Here is an 18305-nt window from a genome sequence, read left to right on the forward strand (position 1 = left end):
CACCGCGCAGCCGCCCGCCCGCCTGACTTAATCGCCCGCTGCGTCCGCAAACCAAAGAATCCACTGCGCGCGCCCGCCCTCTCCCCCCCCACCGGCAGAGACGCGCGGACCGGGCAGCCCCCGGGGGCGGGGCGGGAGGGGCGCGCGGGCCCTGGGGCAGCGGGAGGCCACTGCGGGCCCTTTAAGCGCCCGGCGCATGCGCAGTCGCGGCAGGGCTGTTCCCACCTGCGGCGGGCGGGGGGGAGCGGGGCAGGGGCTGAGGCGGGGGATGTGGAGAGGGGCCCGTTCTTCTCCCACTGCAGGGCCCCTGTCAGTGCGTGGGGAGACAGCCCGCGGGTGTCTCCTAGTCCTGTTAAGAATAAACTGAGTAGAACCCACACGGAGACTTCTCTGAGAAGTCAGTCAGACCCCAAAAGCAGCACATAAGGAAGTTTATGCCAGTGTTAGGGCGTGAAACGACCATGTGGGAGCACAGAGGCACCATAGTTAGCGGTTACTCGATGGAAGCGAGGCGATCCTCCTGCCAAAAGCAGAACTCACAGACCTTCCCTACTGAAATACTGCACAGTGCGGTGGAGACACGCACACGTTGCATGCAGGGGGCTGAAATCACACCAGCTAGTACCACGCAGTGGGACTGGAGACGGGCTGGTGGGAAGGGAAATGGGTGTGTAAAGCAGGGAAAGGACAGAAGCCATGCAGATGGCTGGAGAACTGGAATGGATGAAGAGCCCCTTCATCACTAAAAGTGCTAGCTGGCGGTTGAACTGCCTTCCTGACGAGTTTTGGTCTCGTTGTCTTCGGGACTGCTAATCATGGGATTTTTTTTTAGAAGATCTGTTGGCTAAGGAACATGTTCACCTGTTTCTTTTCGTTTTCAGTGAGTCTTACATTTTCCCTTCTTTGAAAGTGTCATTCTCTACAGCTAATTCCTGAGTGATGACATAAGGTTTGTCTGTCGTCTCTTTCCAGGACTTCCAAATTTGCCTTGACTCTTTCCTCTGTGCAGATTGCTGTGCATTCACTGTCACTTCTTTGTTATCAGATGCCCAAAATGAAATTTTCTTCTTAAGGTAGGCTCCTCCAGCATTTATGCTGATCTTGGATCACATACGTTATATTATTTTGACTTATTTCCTTGCAGCTGTTCCATACAAATACATCCATGGCAGGTTGTTCTGCAAAATTCACTTTTTCCTTTTTTTCATTAGATAGATATTCTGAATTCCTGATTCAGGTCTTCATAATTCAATTCATGAAGAGCACAGTCATTAATCTAGTCAAGCCTAGCCCATTTTCCAGACTTTTCTTCTTGTTTGCATTATTATAAGCAGCAAAATATGGTCTGTTTTTTTCCTGTGACTCCTCCCACTGTGAGGAGTAAGGCTTTCCCAAACACAGAGTCCCTTCAGAAAAACTTCCCTTCTTGACATGATTTTGCATTTCTTCCTCTATTCCAACAGTCTGTTGTACCTTCCCTTGCCCACGTAGTGTTTCCCCACTTTGTTTCTTTCATACATATTAATTTCTTCTATGAAGGTTAAAAAGTTAAGAGAAATTCAGGAAAGAGGATCACATGGAAAAAATGGTTCTGTTTTTGTTCTGAAGCCCATTTTTCTTATTATGTTAGGTGGATGAGGCTTGATCTGTCCTGAAGAAACTATATTTGATAATAACTTTGATAGTCACACACCTCATTGCCATCAAATATGTTGTATATTAAAGGAAAAGATTTGGTGATCCAGCCAAGCAGCACTTTGAAGCTGCTTTTGGATGTACGTGGGCTTCAGATGCTTCAGAAGTTTTCATGCTTTTCAAAGTCCTTATGAAGTCAAAAAACGTTTGTTTGTACCTCTCTGTGAGGTGTAAAGAAGAGCCTAGAAATGCTAAGTGAAATTTTCTATGGCTTTTAAGTACTGAACTCCTATATAGTTATAGAAGGGCAGGAAATCTACTCCTGTAGGTCCGTGAATAGCTGATTTGCCTGACATTATACAGGAATTTTGCACAGGGCAAGGGTTTATATGTGCATTTTTAAGCGTATATTTTTAAACTATTTTCTTAGGTAGCTTGTTAAGTTTGAAACCCCTCTGCTTCTACTTTTCAAATTTTCACACAATGGAACTAGTCTAGTAGTAACAAGCCACCCTTATTTATCTGCGGTGGCTCAGGAATAGTTGTGACAGATATTTGGGGTCCATTAGGTGTAATGTGTAAAGTGAAGGAGAATGAAGTGCTAAATATACTAGTGGATTGGATGATGGTTTGCAAGTTTTGGTCTGAAAGGTACCCCAGATCAGTTTGTGATCAGATATCTGTACTCTTGAGATATCTGTAGTCTTGAGCTGGCAGCACCTATCAGTTCTTCAAGAAGCCCTTCAGTGTAGATTCCCGTGGTCTTGGTTACTGCTATTTCATCTTTAATTTTCTGTTCTCGTAGGCAGTGACTAAGAAGGAAGAGTTCGTTTAATATTCTTATCAATTCATGCTGTATCTTAGCACGAGTTAAGAAAATTAGGATTTTAGTTTTTACATCTTTTTAATATTCGTTTGATAGTAACATGCTGTGGAACACAAAGGCATTTTGTGATTACATAATTTGCTTCTGTTCCATTCCATTTTACATTTTTGTTGAATTATTCTAATCATTTGGTTACTGTGTCCAATGCAGGCTCATATATAAGTATTTGAAGTGGGATAAAAAGTAAATTCATGGATATTGAGAGAACAATTTTACGTGTCTTTTATTGGATAAAGAGGAATGAAGGCAACATTTTTGCCTCAAAGCAAGTAAAGAGCAAGTTAATCCATCATTTCTATGCAGGGGTATAACATCTGAAAACACAGTGGTAGTTTGCAATTATGCAGTAAATATGCCAATCATATACTTAAAAATAAAAGTTTTTTTTTCCCCCCTTTTTATTGAAGAAAGAAGAAGCAATCTAATTACAGAAGTCAAGTTCACTTGAAAACATAAATGTTGGGGAATTAATTAAGTTCAGTTACTGAAGTGATAGAAATGATTTAGGGGGAAACATTTCGCTCAGGGGCTGGTGAGGCACTGAAACAGGTTGCCCAGAGAGGTTGTGAATGCCCCGTCCCTGGAGGTTTTCGAGACCAAGTAAGATGAGGCCCTGGGCAACCTGATCTAGTGGGTGGCATCTCTTCCTATGGCAGGGGCATTGGAAGTAGATCATCTTTGAGGTCCCTTTTAAGCCAGGCCATTCTGTGATTCTATGATTCATACTGAAAGGTTTTTTTGTAAAAAATGAGTAAAGGAGTTCAAGTTCTTAAATAAAAATTGCAGTTGAGTCCTCTGTAGATGTGGTATAAATTAACTGAGAAATCATCTCTCTCTTTTTCAAAGTCATTTCTAAGCTCTTGAAGTATTTTGTTTTTAACACAGGCAAGCTAAGATGAACTCACTTTCAGTTGCACCAAGGTTCACTATTCTGTGTTTCAAGGGAAGGGCATGCAGTCATGGGATGTTTGGCAGATTAAAGTGAATTGTAAAGGCAAAATTATTAAAAAAATACAAAATCATAAAACTACTATGGAAGTGCAATATTTATAAAAGACATCATAAAACTAAAAATACTTAAATTCTGAGACCCATTCTTGCAGCTAATGTGATATCTGCAGCATTCTGAGCAGTGAGTGATGCAGGATTTTAGCCAGAACTTTGTGTTTGCCCAATTGTATTTCACTGATTTTATCCAGATATGTAACAGTTATTACCTTAGTGGTGGCGTGCCATAAAATTCAAATTCAGAACTGTAAGCAAGTGGAACGTCAGTTCTCTCTGGAGAGCTCTTCTGTTCAAATAAGATAGCAGTCTTAGCTTTCTTTAAGTTACCAGTAACTGTCCGTGACTGTGTACACTGTTGACAGAGAAAAACACATGTACTTTGCATATCTGAAAAGATTAGAGAGAGATTAGAAAGAAATGACAGTGTGTCTGGTTTTATCATGCATGTCTATTGCTATCTGTAGCACTTTACACTAGATCTTAAAGGGTTGTGGCTTCATCATCATTTCTACATCTGTATATGAAAAAAAAAAAAAAAAAAAAGGAAAGTATAGAGTCTGGACAGTTGTTTTGTTTACAGATATTTCATTTCAGTTCTGATTGATCACTAGAAAAAATAAAAAAACAAGGTAAAAGTTGTCTTTTATGCTCTTCACAATCTTTTGAGTGTTGCAGTCAACCTTCCAGGTAGTACTTTTGGATTGACTTGCTCCTTCACTGTTCCAGTCTTCGTTTCACAGCAGCTGTCTGAATACTTGCTCTGTGGTGACAGTGGTTCCCAAGTCTGTAAAATGTCATATGGGAACATACAGCTTCGGGCAGTACAATAGACAGTCAAATGTTGAAAAAAACAAAACTATTTTCCCTACAAATCATAATTAACAGCTTTGGGGAAATCTTACTTATTCTTATTAGCATATTCCTATGTATGTGTTTTTATAAATATGATTGCAAAATATGATTTTAAAGGGTTATTTCTTGCTTTGAGATTCTTTGACGAAGGAAACTATAGATAGAATATTTACATAAACTGTAGTTCTTTTGATTTGCTCCTATTGCTATGTGGAATTGAGATCAAAACATCATCTATTCAGCAAGGGAGTTATGCATGTGCATTACTTAGATGATGCAAATAGTTGACTATCAAATATCAAAGCATGCTTACAGGCCTAATATGTAGTGTACATAGAATCACCTATAGGCCAGATCCCTAACGGGAGTTATAAATGCTGTTGCTTTCATACCCCAGTTTGCAAAGTATTTTTGATACATGCTTTTGATTTTTGACAAAATGGTGTAACGAGCTCTAAATTTTAGTTGATGAGGTAGAAGTGCTCCATGATTTTTGAGTTTATTAGTCATTGAAGCATAAATAGAAAATATAAATGTTATAAATGTAAAGAAAATGTGATCTCTGCACACAACAGTGTTTCCATACTTGCATTTCATTGTAGATAACTGTTGAAAAGCATATATCGAGTTCCACCTTTGTATTACTTGTGCTAGAGAAAAAAAAAATGGCATAAATTTTATTTGATGTTAGACACCTTTTAAAGCTTCAGCATAAAATTTTATATTTTCACCAGAGCGTTTATCCCTTCTCTACTCAGTAATCCTTTAGGCTATTTCTTTGGGATATGGCAAGTCAGTTCAAGAGCTAATAAGTACTTTGTGTATGCAAAGTAAAAAAATTTAAACAGAAGCGAATTACCCCCATAGTATCTAATCCAATAATTCGTGAGAGTGAGAGTCTCTGACTGCAACAGTTTTTGTGAAATTCAGAACAATTAAAGGACTTCAAGAAAGTCTACTGCTTTGGGGAGTGCTGTGGCAAGCAGATGATGAGGTGAAGCCTCATAATTTTTCGTTAGAAATGTTTGCTCCAGGAGCATCTCCATGGCTTCCAGGTACTTTGGTCAGATGTCAAGTAATACCGAGGTTGGGGAGGCCTATCTGCTCAGCTTCAAAGTTAGCATTTCTTGTAATAATTTATAGGAATTATGTATTAGGGCATTAGACTGTCTGAGTGCATTGTATGGTGACCCTAAAAAAGGTGAAGATGTGGAAGTTGAGGGACAGAAATCCCTCAATTGTTTTCCACTGTCACTTTGATTCAAGAACAGGCACAAGTTATTAGGACAGTGCCTTATCATCTCACTAAAACCAGTCGTGGCTTTTTTGTTTTTGTTTTTTTTTTTGACAGTCTTTCTTTCAGTCATGAGTAGAGAAACAGTTACCTCTGAGCAAACACAAATGGCAGTTTCCTTTTCCCAAATCAATTCACAGCAGAGAGAGTCTATGTACCTGGTTAAGTACGTGGTATTACGCCACAAATGCCAGTGATCAAGGATGATGTAGAGGAACATTAGAGAATACTTGAGAGCTGGGATTTTCATTGCTCTAAGTCTTTGTTTGAATTTCGGTGTGTCACGCTGCATTTTATTGCTTTACAGTGTTCTATGTTATCTCCATGGAGTGTTTGGTCCTAGCTGTACTGTCAGGGACTGAAATTCCAGCAGGAAAGACAAGATACTACATAACACAAAAAACGGACTTTGCCCTGGTAGTGGGTTTGTATTGTACACGTTAGGCAAAGCAGTCATGTGGAGCTTTTTCATTTTTCTCCTTTTGACTTTTTAGGGTTATGTTCCAACCTCTTTGGCATGTTTTAAGGGAAGTGCCTTAAATTACAGCCTGCCTTGTGGAAAGGTGAGTGAATCATTTTTCTCCTTTTAAACAGTTATTTTATAGTGAGCAAAAACTGCAGGATGGTAGTCCCTAAGAACTGAAAAATGCAGTATTAACAGTAGTCCTGTCCTAATCCTTTTCCTCATCCTTTGCTGGCTTGTCCAGTTCTAGCACGAAAATGGCAGATTGGAAAGGGGCAACACTTAGATCCTTGCCGTTTTTTTAGAAAGATCAAGGTTTCAGAATTTTCCCAGCTGCAGCAATGTGGCTGTCTGTCATCCAGCAGTTACATAGACTGAACCTGTTTAACATACACCGCTGAGCAACCATCAAAGGTTAACCGTTTTCCAGCATGCTAATCTAGCTGGATGCAAACCAGTTATTTAATGAAGAATGCTATGTATACTGTCAGCTTTTCTGAGTAATCCAGTCCTACTCATTTTACTTTTAAAAATTCTTCTTGACAGTTACCTGTACCTGTACAATTGTTTCCACGTGCATTCACTTCTCTTCAACAATGAAAACTTAAGGAGATGGACTAAGTCACTGCAGAATGGTTGCTTAGATCACAGAATCACAGAATGGTTGAGGTTGGAAGGGACCTCCTGAGGTCACCTTGTCCAAGCCCCTGCTCAAGCAGGGCCACCCACAGCAGGCTGCCCAGGACCACGTCCAGGTGGCTTTTGAATATCCCAAAGAGGGAAACTCCACAACCTCTCAGGGCAGCTTGTGCCAGTGCTCAGTGTTGTGGTTTAACCCAGCAGGCAGCTATGTACCACACAGCCTCTCACTCCTCCCCAGTGAGAGGGGGAAGTGGATTGAAAAGGATGAAAGTGCAAGAACAAGATAAAGACAGTTTTATAAGAAAGGGGGGAAAAGATAAAAGTCCAAAAATCGAGAACACGGCATCATCAGCTACTGTGAAGAAAGTTATTCCAGCGAAAACCTGAACACTCAGTCAATCTCACCATAAAGAAGCACTTCCTGATACTCAGAGAAAACCTCCTGTGTTTCAGTTTGTGCCCATTGCCTCTTGTTCTGGCACTGGGCACCACTGAAATGAGCCTGGCTCTTTGCAACCTTCCTTCAGGTATATCTACACATTAATAGGATGGCCACTGAGCCAAAAAGATAGAAAAGGTAGTCCTAATTAATCCTTTTTTTCTTTTTTTTTTTTTTCCTTTATTAGAGTGGAATTGTGGAATAGGTAACCTAACTACTGGAAAGAGTAGTTTGGTCATTGAGACTACATGAGAAAGAGAACTTAGATTTTTACTATAGCTAGAAATTTCAAAGTAGAGGGCAGTAGCAGGAAGATTTGTAAGGGGCTCCAGTATTTGAATAAAGAGTACCACAATGTACTACATTCTTAAGTTAAGATTCAGACAGCACCTTGAGTGGTCTGTCTGATGAAGACTTCTATATAAAAGTATACAGAAAAGTGTTTAAGGAAGTAAAAAATGAAAACCTATATTAATATTTACTTTATTCTTGTTAAAGGATATTGCAAACATTTTCCTTTTGCAGAAGTTTCAAGATTCACAACTGATTACAAAAAGCTCAAGAGCAAGTAAGGGGACATTAGTTTCAGAACACCTAAAAGAGGTTTAAGGGGTAACTCACTACCTTTAATCTTAGAATCACAGAACGTCTTGGGCTGGAAGGGACCTTAAAGATCATCTAATTCCACTCCCTTGCTGCCATGGGCAGGGACAGTCTTATTCATAAAATCAGGTTCCTGTAACAGTATCATGGTAACACCAAGAGAAAATGCTTTTACTGGTAGACTTTATCTATGTTGTGAACAGGATTTTGATCAAAATTTCTCAGCAAGGAGTTCAGTTGTGTGGCAGACTGATAACTTTCTAAGAAGTATAAAGTAGGTAATTTAGGCAGTAGTAGAAAGAGGAGGCTGTAGTCACACTCTAGAAGGTATGACCAATGCAGTGAGATGTCTTTCCTTTGCATGATAGGAGAAGACACAGGGACAGTCGTGTGAATTTAGGCTTGGCAGTCTATTAAATCCCAACAGTAGGTTGTGCATTGGCTAATGTTGAGCTTGGCAATCTGCAGACTAAAGTCTTTTGTAGTCTCCTGAAAAGTTGCAATGAGCAGAAGAAAAGGAAAGACATGCAACACATATTGTCCTCCACATAATTTTGTTCCATCTTTGAACCATTTTCTCTCCTTTCACCTCTTCTAAACACACCCAGATTCAGACATTTCAGTATCTGAAAACAAAATTTGCAGTGCAGGGGCACAGCCTGTTCCATACAATCTGCCCTGGCTACCATCCTAAAAACTGCAATAAAGATGTACAAAAGCAAAGGCTTCAGCAGGCAAATTTTTTTGCAGCTTTACATTTTAGAAACAGTCAGACCTCTGTTCTTCATCCCAGCTTAATGGCCATAGGGAGTCTAAAAGAGCTTTCTTCAACCCATCCCAAAAATAAATGAATAAATAAATAAGTAAATAAATAAAGTAATAATCTAACAAGCAACAGATGTTTAAACTTGCTTCAGCTGCAATTAAAACAGTCTTTGTGCTACAGAGTCTGTGTTAAAGCTCTACATAGCCCCACCACTTCTCAGTGCCCGTTCATGTGGTAGGGCTAGACTTGTACTTCCATTTCTCCTTAGGCCCTCCCTCAACTCTCCACTATTTTATATAAAAGAACTGTAATGAATGTGCCTGGTTGGCTCTTCCTTAGCCCACTAAAGCATCACATTTCACAGGCTGGATTATGCTTTTACTATGTTTCTTTTCCTTACTAAGTAACTTCTCACCAAGGCTAACAAAACAAATCAAGTGTGGAACTCCTAGGTCAAGTCGTAGCATGACTTTTCCTCTGAGTAGTCAAAATTAAAAAATAATGCATCCAGTCATTCCAAAATGAGATTTAAAATATTTCTATATCAAAATACAAGTGTGTTGTGACAAATGTAGTTCAAAACAGCTATGGATTTAAACAACAAGACATTACTACATTATTATACAACTCCTAAAACAGAGCAGGGGACAAGAAATAAAATATTCAACAAAACATTTTTAAGTGATTTATTATTTTTTTACTTAATATTAAGTAGATGGTAACAAATACCACTTTTCAACAAGTGTCATCTTTGAGGTTTAGTAAACAGAACCATATTATTTTTACAGTATATTCTGATTTAGGCCTTTTTTCCAGAGATCTGATTTTTTTTGTTTGTTTTCCTTTATGTTCATGAAGTACCCTATTCCACAACTAGCTATAGTAAAGCCCTGGTTTCCATTTATATTAAGAGGTCCTCTGTATTTCTTTGTTTTCTGTAGAGGCATTAAGACAGCCTGAATCCCAGCTAAGTAACGTAGTATTACCTCGTTCACTGTAATATGTCGTCAAACCTAAGCGAGTTAGGAAAAAACAACCCCCAAAATGGAGTTATAATCCAATGTTTGTAAATATTTTTTCAGTGATGAGTAGAGACTAGTTATTGTTATGGCATCTAGTTTGAGTAGCATTAAGAGTTAAGAGTATTTACGTGTCGCTGAAGTACTGAGGAAGGTGGGTGTTTGAATATTAACTGGGTGGTAGGCAAGTTACCCATAAATCACATTTTTCTGGTGCTTCAGTCCACATAACTCATTTGACAAGTGAGCTGAAAGTCTGGGTGCCTTTCAGAAAGATGCATGGACAGGCTTTCTGTTGGGGTGGGGGAAGCGTTCAGGCAAAATTAACAAATCCAGTGACAGAATGTCTGCTTAACTCATAAATCTCTAGAGAAATTTCAGTTTTAGCCCAGAGATATGTTTATATGTGTGTCAATGAAGTTAAAATCAAAGCCCCTTGCCTGGCCTAAGGGAAAGGAAACGCATCATGAGAATAGGATACCTTCCAACACTAAGGATTCCTTATAATTTTCCACTGAACACCTCCAGGTTAATACTGTAGCAACAAGACTCCCACAGTGGAATGTGTTGAACAGCCCATTCTTGATTAATGCTAGACTTCTCCAGGAAGGATATAAAGGTCAAGGTTAGGAGGACTGCAGTGATTTACTAGCAGAAATCTGTTGGGTGTTTTGAAAGATGTTATTCAAATGTCTGCTTTATGTCCAAATGACTGAACTTGGACTGGGCATTTTCGATTCCAAGGCTGCTAGAAAGGAGGGAGCAACAGATTTGTTACTGTTGCTAAAAAAAACTGAATAAATAAACTTCTCAAAGGGCCTTTCTTGTCTAGACTGCTAGTGTCAGGCCCTTCTGACTTCCGCAATTGATAAAGCCTTAATGACTCGTGCTATCTACTACTGACTGCCTCCATGCAGTGTGCCTCTGAATGCTACCATGCTATCAAAACAATCAGCATCTGGCCAAGTTTCTATCTAGTGGTGTCTAAGGAAAATTGACTTCCATTCATTATGAAACAATTTACCCTTTAGCTGGGGGCAGTTTTCATCAACTGGAAAGTAATGAAATAATGATGGCAGATTAACAAATTATTTCTAATTTATTCACTTGTAGTTTTCCGAAGCAAGTGCAACAACTTATAAAATTATTAGGTTCTTTTTAAGATGTTTAACTTTAAATATATAAAAAATCTGTTTCTTTTCTCAAATCTTGAATTGCAGAAAAGTGACATTTTGTGCAAGTGGCGATTATCTTCCTTCATTTTGACTGATTGTCCAGCTACCAAGAAGGGTGACACAGGTATTTATTTCCTTGTTGAAAATGAGGCAATGAAATTGAGCTCAATCTGCGACTATAAGGAAATGCTTTTTTAAGAATCCCCTGGACTTAGTGTCTGTTTATAAGACAGGATATTACTGAGAAAGTCTCTATACTCTTATTGTAATAAATCTAGACTATTTGGTGATCTAATATCTGTAAAAGCTACTTATCAGCCTCTACGTTGTACTTTTTCAAAATATTCACATGCTTATTGCAGCTATTTGGCTTAATATTTCAGGTGAAAACTAAGAAAATGATAGCATATATGTCTTTCCTTGTTAACACTGAAACGAGCATTAGAAGATGTACCATATGTTAAATTATTTCAGTTTAAACAGTACTATTTTTTTCATTAAAGCTTTGTCAGTATCCTTTGCTGTAGATACAAGAACGATGGCCCATATCCTACCCACAACAACTTTACGTTCGGGGATTCTCCATATAGAAAAAGCTAGCTGGATGTACTTGTATAAGGCCTTTTGTCTGGATCCTTGGACAGACCCCTGTGAGTCTTGCAAGTAACAGGGTGAAATAGAAAGCAGGTTCTATAGGCCAGGTGGAAGCATTCAGAGCTAGGATATGAATGGCAAGATACCTTAAGAAAATTCGTCAGGATGAGCCTCTTTCTAACACTGCTTTCCTGCCGATCTCTCTTGCAAAAAGCTGAAGTCCTGCCCAAAGACGAGACCCTAGCTACCTCAGGTGGCACTTCAAAGTTAAGTCACTGCTGATGGATAAAGCTTCTACTGGCTTCTCTTGTTTATTCAAATATACCAGTCTTGAGATGGGCCCTATGGTCTTTCTGTTGCATCTTCAGCAAATTTCCATGAAGTCATCTTAATGGAAGTGTGTCAGTTTATTCCCCTTCAGGTGTTCCTGTGTGCAAAGACAAGCTAGGAAAGAGTTACTATCTCTATTGCTAAGTTCAATCTCTTATTAAATATGCACGTTGTTCCTACGGTCAAACTTCACTGACTATAGAAGGGTCATGAGCAAGATGTGTGCCTGTTTTCACTATTCTTCTAGCAGTCAAACACAAAACAGGCAGGGCAACCTTACTGATGCAGTGACCATTCATTGTCTTTTAAAAGAATTATGGTAAATTTTTGGTCTATTATCTCAGTCTTTTTTGCTATATCATCTTGAAGAATTAGCCAGAGGATTTAAAAATTGATGTAATTTTTGGTATTTGGGAATAGTCCTTCCCTTGTAAAAGAGATTGAATGAGACTATAATGTCTGTTAAAATCAAAAGCTTTGGACTCTGTAGGTCTGCTGGCTTGATTTGCAATGTCACATCACCTCTCTCCCTGCTAATTCGTTTATTCATCTTCTATCATCTTAGGCTTAAAAGAAGAATCCTTTAAGATCAGAGATTTTATTTATAAATGGTCTCTGATCTCATCGCTCTTATAGTTTCACGATCATAAAACAAAACTTGAATCAACTAGGTCATTGATGCATTTTTTTAATCGTACCACCCTGTATATACCTTTAAATGAAAAAAAGTTTGTATCTTCGCACAAGTAGCAGATTTTTAAGAGAATTCTTCAAAGTAGCTTTGAGGAAAAGTCATTAAATTTTGTCGTTAAAAGTCAGGATCCAATAAGTCAAGCAGCAGCAATGATTTTCAAACAGTTTCTATTTACAACCAAGGAAGATCTGAGCTGAGAACTTCATGATGAATCCTTTGAAATTAAAATGCAAGACTGAATGAGAAAACAACGAGAAGGTTAAAGGGAGCTCATGTGACACCTTATTATTAGGCAAGACTTTTCATTACTCTCTGTTGTCGTCTTATCTTTGGGTGCAAACAGGGTGTAAAAGTTAATCATTTATGAACAGCAGTGTCCTGTGATGAAATCTTGCCCGTATTACCTCAATATAATTTGAAAGATTAAGACCAGATGATTCACGGACTATGTGTTGAAAAGTAGGTTGTTTTCTATATATTTCCTGACATGTCCTGTAATGATCTGTGGACAATGTGCAAGACTATATTGGCTGCATGGGAAAGATTTTTTTCTGACTGTTATTTTTACCATTTGTCTTTGACTTGATCATCATCCTTAGTGTAAAAAAATGTGGTGTTTTACTAGCTTGTAAAACTTCCCAAATACACATTTCTTCTGCAGTGTACAACTTGAGAATTGTTAAATATGAACCTAGTTTGGACTGTTAATAAGCACCATCTGTTCAGTCGTGAACGATTTTTACATCCAAAAAGAATCTACAGAAATATTATTTTTATATTAAATGTCATGAATAGATTTTTTTTGAGCAGATGTTCTCCCACTTTTTAAGATTAAATGTTGTGACTGATTAAAATGTGTATATTTTCATACATACAGCCAGACAATACAGTTTCTTAGCAGTATTTATTTTTGTACAAAAAAAAAAAAAAAGAAACCAATTAATTTGAAAGGAAGTCATATCTGTCTTTTGATTGCACACTTTTAAACAAAAATAATACAGAGTGGAGAATGAAAAAAAAACCAAACAAAAACAAACAATTTTTAATTTGCTATTTCAAAATAACATCTAAGTCTATGAATGTTCAAAATGAAAATATATAAACCAAGAATGCTAAAACGTCTATTTTACATTATCTACAAAATGTATGTTCTAATCCAGCCACAAATCATAGGAAAATACTTTGATACATGAGAAAAGCTATAAACATAGGAACATTTTGGAAGGAAATAACACACATAAAAGCTCATTAAATAATTACAACAACAAATAAATAGTTTGTTCAGCTTTACTTTTTGATTGCTGCCATGCATATTTTAATTTTTGGTATACTGAGATAAAAGAAAGATGAGCATGCAAGGCATTTTTTTTAGAATGAATCTGAAAGCAGATACTAGGTGTTGTATTTTAAGCTGTTGTCAGAAGTTCATAAAACATGATAGAGAAGGCAACAGACATGATAATGAACTGTTCTCATGAAAACACACAACAAAGCATCTTTTTACAAAATAGACTTCAGTGAATATTCGTGGCAACTTTTCTTTGCCTCCATGGCGGGAGAAAATGTCAAAGTTTAAAGTGTGGGTTTGGAAGGCTTGTATTATTCCCCATCTTGAGCACTTGGAAAATCACCCAAATCGTCCATATACTGAGAATGCCCCTTTTGGTTTTGGTCAAAGCAATAAGCGTGCAGCGTCAGCTGAGAGCACAGCAATGGCAGACTTGTCTTTAAGCAGTCAGAACTGTAAAGCAAATGGTTACAGGTGAGTTCAGTTTTGGCAGGAGGAGCAGGAGATGAGAAAGGAGAGAATGTCTGACTTCTAACTTGTACTGTGTTTGCTGGATTTACTGGCTCTTTTTCTCTCTTTGTGATGCTGGATGGGCTTTGCTTGAGAGGTTCCCTCAAAGTTGTGGCTGGACTCATTGTGCTGCCTGGTGTAGCGCTTGCACTTGCAGGCCGTGACCACAGTTATTTTGTAGGTTCTTATACTTCCATCCTGGCACTGCAGCTGGATCCTCTGGGTGCGAGTTTTGTCGTTGACGCATCTCCACTCCTGCGAGCTCCTCCTGCTCCAGTACTTGGTTCCGTACCCTCCTCCAATCCAGTTGGGGAGCAGTGGCAAAGGGAGGCATTCACCAGCACACACCAGCTCCTTCAGGGGGTTGATGCTGGTGCACTGGCCGTCTGAAATGTACTTGGTGGATCTCAGCTCCCGGCAGCCAACTTGAACCCGATCTGCAGAGTGCACAGAATAACAGACACTGAGATTCGGAATGCAAACATCTCCTTAACCAGACATTTTCACATTAACAAGCTGCATTTTGCAGGAGTTAAAGGAGGCTGTAATCTTTACGGGACATCTTTTTACTGTTGTGTCCCCCAACACAAGGGCCTCAAGCACTGATGGTATCTCTGGGTACAGCATAAAGGAATCGTAAGGATACGCGCTTCAGCAGATGTGGGAGAAGAGGCACTTTTATTCTCTATCCTTCTTCACAGGGACATACCTTTCAGAAGAGAAAAAATGCCCCAAGGGAAGAAATGTTTCCTGCTTGTTCTCAGTCTAGGGAACTTGCTCTGTGATGTTTACAACAATTACGTTGGATCATTAGCAAGGGGGAAAACAGTGCTTTGGAAACTGTTTATATGCCTTTAAATTAATTTTAAATAGTATGTTTCTTGTCCTTCCGCGGTTACAGCGGACTGAGTCTCCCATGAGCACTGATGCTCTGAACACAGACACCGTGGAAGTGATAACAGCTCAAGTTGCCAGGGAATGGTGTTCTGCATACAGTTTGAATGACTAGCAGTAGCAATTTCTGAGTGGCTGTTGTGCCTTCAGAGCAGAAGGCATCTGTCTGGTTGTAGTAATCTCTACGCTATGTGTAACATAGAGGATCCTGCAAATTCTCTCGGGCAACTGACATAGAATGAAAATGCAGAGCTTCTAATACAGGCATGTTTGTACCCGTCTGTATGTGCAGCTCTGCACCCTGCAATAAACACAACTGTTTATTTCAGTAATTACACTTTGAAATAAACGCCCACAGCGCGCTTAATTTTAATAAGCAATCTTTACTGGCTATGCTTTCCCTCTTTCTGCAGGACAATTACGATGCAGATTCTACACACAGTGCAATTAACTAACGCCTTTAAAACACAAGTAATTACCAGAAACATTTCAGAGTGAATCATGAGAGGCTTTGAAGGTCCATCTACATATCACAGCTGCGGGCTGCTTCTGTTGACTTTTGGGAAGCCAGTTGGGAACGGGGACATGGAGTTAAGGCCACTCGCCTGTCCCCTGCGCCTCAGGGTGGGCAGATGTGCGGGGCGACCTGAGGGGCTGGTCCCGCCTGGCTTGCGGATGAAATTCAAGTTTCCCTTCCTGCAGCTGCGCTCAGGAATGTACCTGGGAGCAGCCGGTGGCGGATCCGAGTTTGTCTCCCCTGTTTTTACGTCTTTCCTGGCTCAGCTTTTCTCCAGTGACAGCTCGGTGACGGGGAATAGCTGCTGGCCGCCCCGGCCCCCTGGCCGTGAGGGGACGCGTGGGGCCCTTCCCTCGGCACCTGGCGCGGCTCCGCGCTGTGGGGGCCGCTTCATGCCCTCCCTTTCCAGGGCCGGCTCTGTTTTTATCGTCTCGCTGTGGGTGGGTCGGGTGTCTGTTTGGATTTCTTTCATTTTAGGGAGGCGGTCAGGGAAGGAGCAGATAAAGTCAGCGGGAGGTTCCCAGCTCCCCGCGCATCTGACACACGTACATAAAACCCAGGAGGAAACTAGGGGAGGCAAGTCGGAGCAGGGCTCCCAGGTAAATGCCGAGCTCATTTGTTTACTCCCGCTGGAGGTGTAAAGCAGGTAGGCGCTCCAGCAGGAAGCAAAACCAAAGAGCGGGAAGAGAAACGGGAGGTTTGGCCGTCCTGCGCCTGAGAGCAGCCCCGACAGCCCGCTGAGGGAGGGCGAGCCGGGCCGGGGGGCGCTTCCCATCCCCTCCCTCCCCCGGGACAGCCGGGGGGAGGAGGAGAGCCGGCAGCAACCCCCGGGGGACAGCCGGCAGCGTCCCCCCGGCACCGTCCTTCACCCCCGGCACCTCTCCCCCCGGCAGCACCCCGCAGGAGGGGGGTCGGCGGGCGGACGGACGGACGGACGGACGGACGGACGGATACTCACTGCCGCGCTCGGGCGCCGTGCCCGCGTAGTGCCGGCCGCCGTTCCGGGCCTGGTTCAGCGTGCTGTTGCTGCCGGGGCTCGCCGGAGCGGGTTTGACGACGTGCGAGTAAAGGATCTCGGTGGCATCGTTCTTGAAAGCCGAGAAGCTTTTGGCGAAGATGCAAGCGAGGAGCAAGGCGGAGAAGTGAACGGCAGGGAGCAGCATGGCTGGGGCGGTCTCCGAGGGAGCCCGGTGAAAGGTTTCTCTGCTGCTGCTTCTCGGCAACTCTGCAATCGCTCTTGGACGTTTCCCTTATATATTCAGAGAGGCTTGGCATCCGTTCAGGTGTAAAGTTGTGGAGAGCTTCAGAATGAAAAGCCACAAAAGGGGCGGGATCCCTACAGCAGCCTGCGAAGACCTCTTCCCAATGGGAGCGGGCAGCGAGCAGAGGAGGGGCTGGATGCTGGGTGCTGGGTGCTGGGTGCTGGGTGCTGGGAGCCCTCCTCGGGCTCTGAGGGCATCCCAAAGCCCGGGAGCCACGATGGGCACTTCGGCCTCGTGTCCCTGGCACTAAGGGGCAGAAGGAGCCTCTGTGGCTCCTGCCATGCGAAGTCCCTTCCCCTCCTTGCCAGGGCGCCCCTCAGAAAAACTTGCCCGTTCCGTGAGGATGCAGAAGTTTGCGGATCTTGCAGGAAACCCCTAGTAACACAAAGGCTGTCTGCTATATGCCAAGATGGCTTAAAAAAAAATTATAGTGAATAATTTAAAGTTGCCTCTAGATGTTTTAAATTATGCAGCTTTGATCAACTGTGTGGAGCACTGCTGGAGAAACTACTTGTTTTAGGGGAATATTCCCTCCCTGGTGTGCAGAGCTACAAGTATGTATTTCTGGATCACCATGCATAAAAGCATCTCCTCTAGGCTCCTTAGCACAAAATGTCCATATTCATAGCCTCTCACTATGCTCATTCACCAAACTCGTCTTTTTTAGTTTTGCACATTGCCTAGAGCATTTTTGTATTTTAAATGTATTATTTCATGTAATAAAGAAAACAAAGAGGGAAGAATAGTCCTTATTTTGGCATGTGCTTTTATTGTGTCACACACTTACTTGATTTTCCATAAAATTACATGGCCCAAATCCAAACACTAGTGTAAATTGAGATGCTGTCAGTAGGCCAATGCTTGTTTGCATCGGCGGTGAACGCTCTGTAGATTTTCATTATAAATAAAACAACTGTAATCAACACTGAAAGCTATAGTGTTCCGATTAAAAGGAAACGTTTTCCTCGGGAGAAAGTACAGCCACGCAGGAGGTGACATCATGTAAAGATTAGCCTCTAGTCCCACAGCCTTTGTAACTGAGCTGATATCTATAGAGTCACGCTGGATTTTATTTGCTGTAATGAAAGCAAAGCTGGAATACAGATCAGTTACCTCTGCTGACAAGGTCAAAACCCCAGAAATTGAGAGAAGGCAGGTTTTTTTCATCCTAGTCACAAGCAGACATTCGTCTGTATCAGCACCGTTTCCCTCCTGTGCTGCTGAGCAAGTTACCGTGGGCTTCAGCTGGAGGAAGGACAGATCCGCAGCCAATACCGAACTGATAGCCTTTGCTTAAAAGACACAGGAAAAACAGGAGTGGTGCAAGGTGAAGTGAGTTTTTCTGGTGGAGCTGTGTGTGGGGAAGTGAGCTGATTGCCTGCATCTATTATGAGTAGCCCAACCCAGTTCTGGAATAACAAGAATGTTGCAAGG

The 18305-nt window shown here is 41.2% G+C and overlaps 1 protein-coding gene and 1 long non-coding RNA gene across 3 annotated transcripts; one reads left to right on the forward strand and one right to left on the reverse strand.

Annotated features, from left to right (window-relative positions):
- The first annotated feature begins 254 nt into the window (after positions 1-254).
- LOC106037549 (uncharacterized) lies at positions 255-15707 on the forward strand. Of its 2 annotated transcripts, XR_001208096.3 has the most exons (5): positions 255-880; positions 973-1073; positions 6170-6238; positions 10828-10906; positions 15506-15707. It is a non-coding gene; the product is annotated as an uncharacterized lncRNA (long non-coding RNA). The 2 variants fall into 2 exon arrangements; XR_010829148.1 differs by lacking the exon at positions 15506-15707 and having other exon boundaries at positions 257-880; positions 10828-12224.
- SOSTDC1 (sclerostin domain containing 1) lies at positions 13297-17299 on the reverse strand. Its single transcript, XM_013183503.3, has 2 exons — positions 16568-17299; positions 13297-14635 (listed from the first exon to the last, which is right to left on the reverse strand). The coding sequence occupies exons 1-2, from the start codon at positions 16770-16772 to the stop codon at positions 14220-14222; spliced, it is 621 nt and encodes a 206-aa protein (XP_013038957.1). The 5' UTR covers positions 16773-17299; the 3' UTR covers positions 13297-14219.
- Positions 17300-18305: the final 1006 nt, after the last annotated feature.

The sequence above is a fragment of the Anser cygnoides genome, chromosome 2 (genome assembly GCF_040182565.1).
Source record: "Anser cygnoides isolate HZ-2024a breed goose chromosome 2, Taihu_goose_T2T_genome, whole genome shotgun sequence".
In the NCBI taxonomy this organism is placed as follows: Eukaryota; Metazoa; Chordata; class Aves; order Anseriformes; family Anatidae; genus Anser; species Anser cygnoides.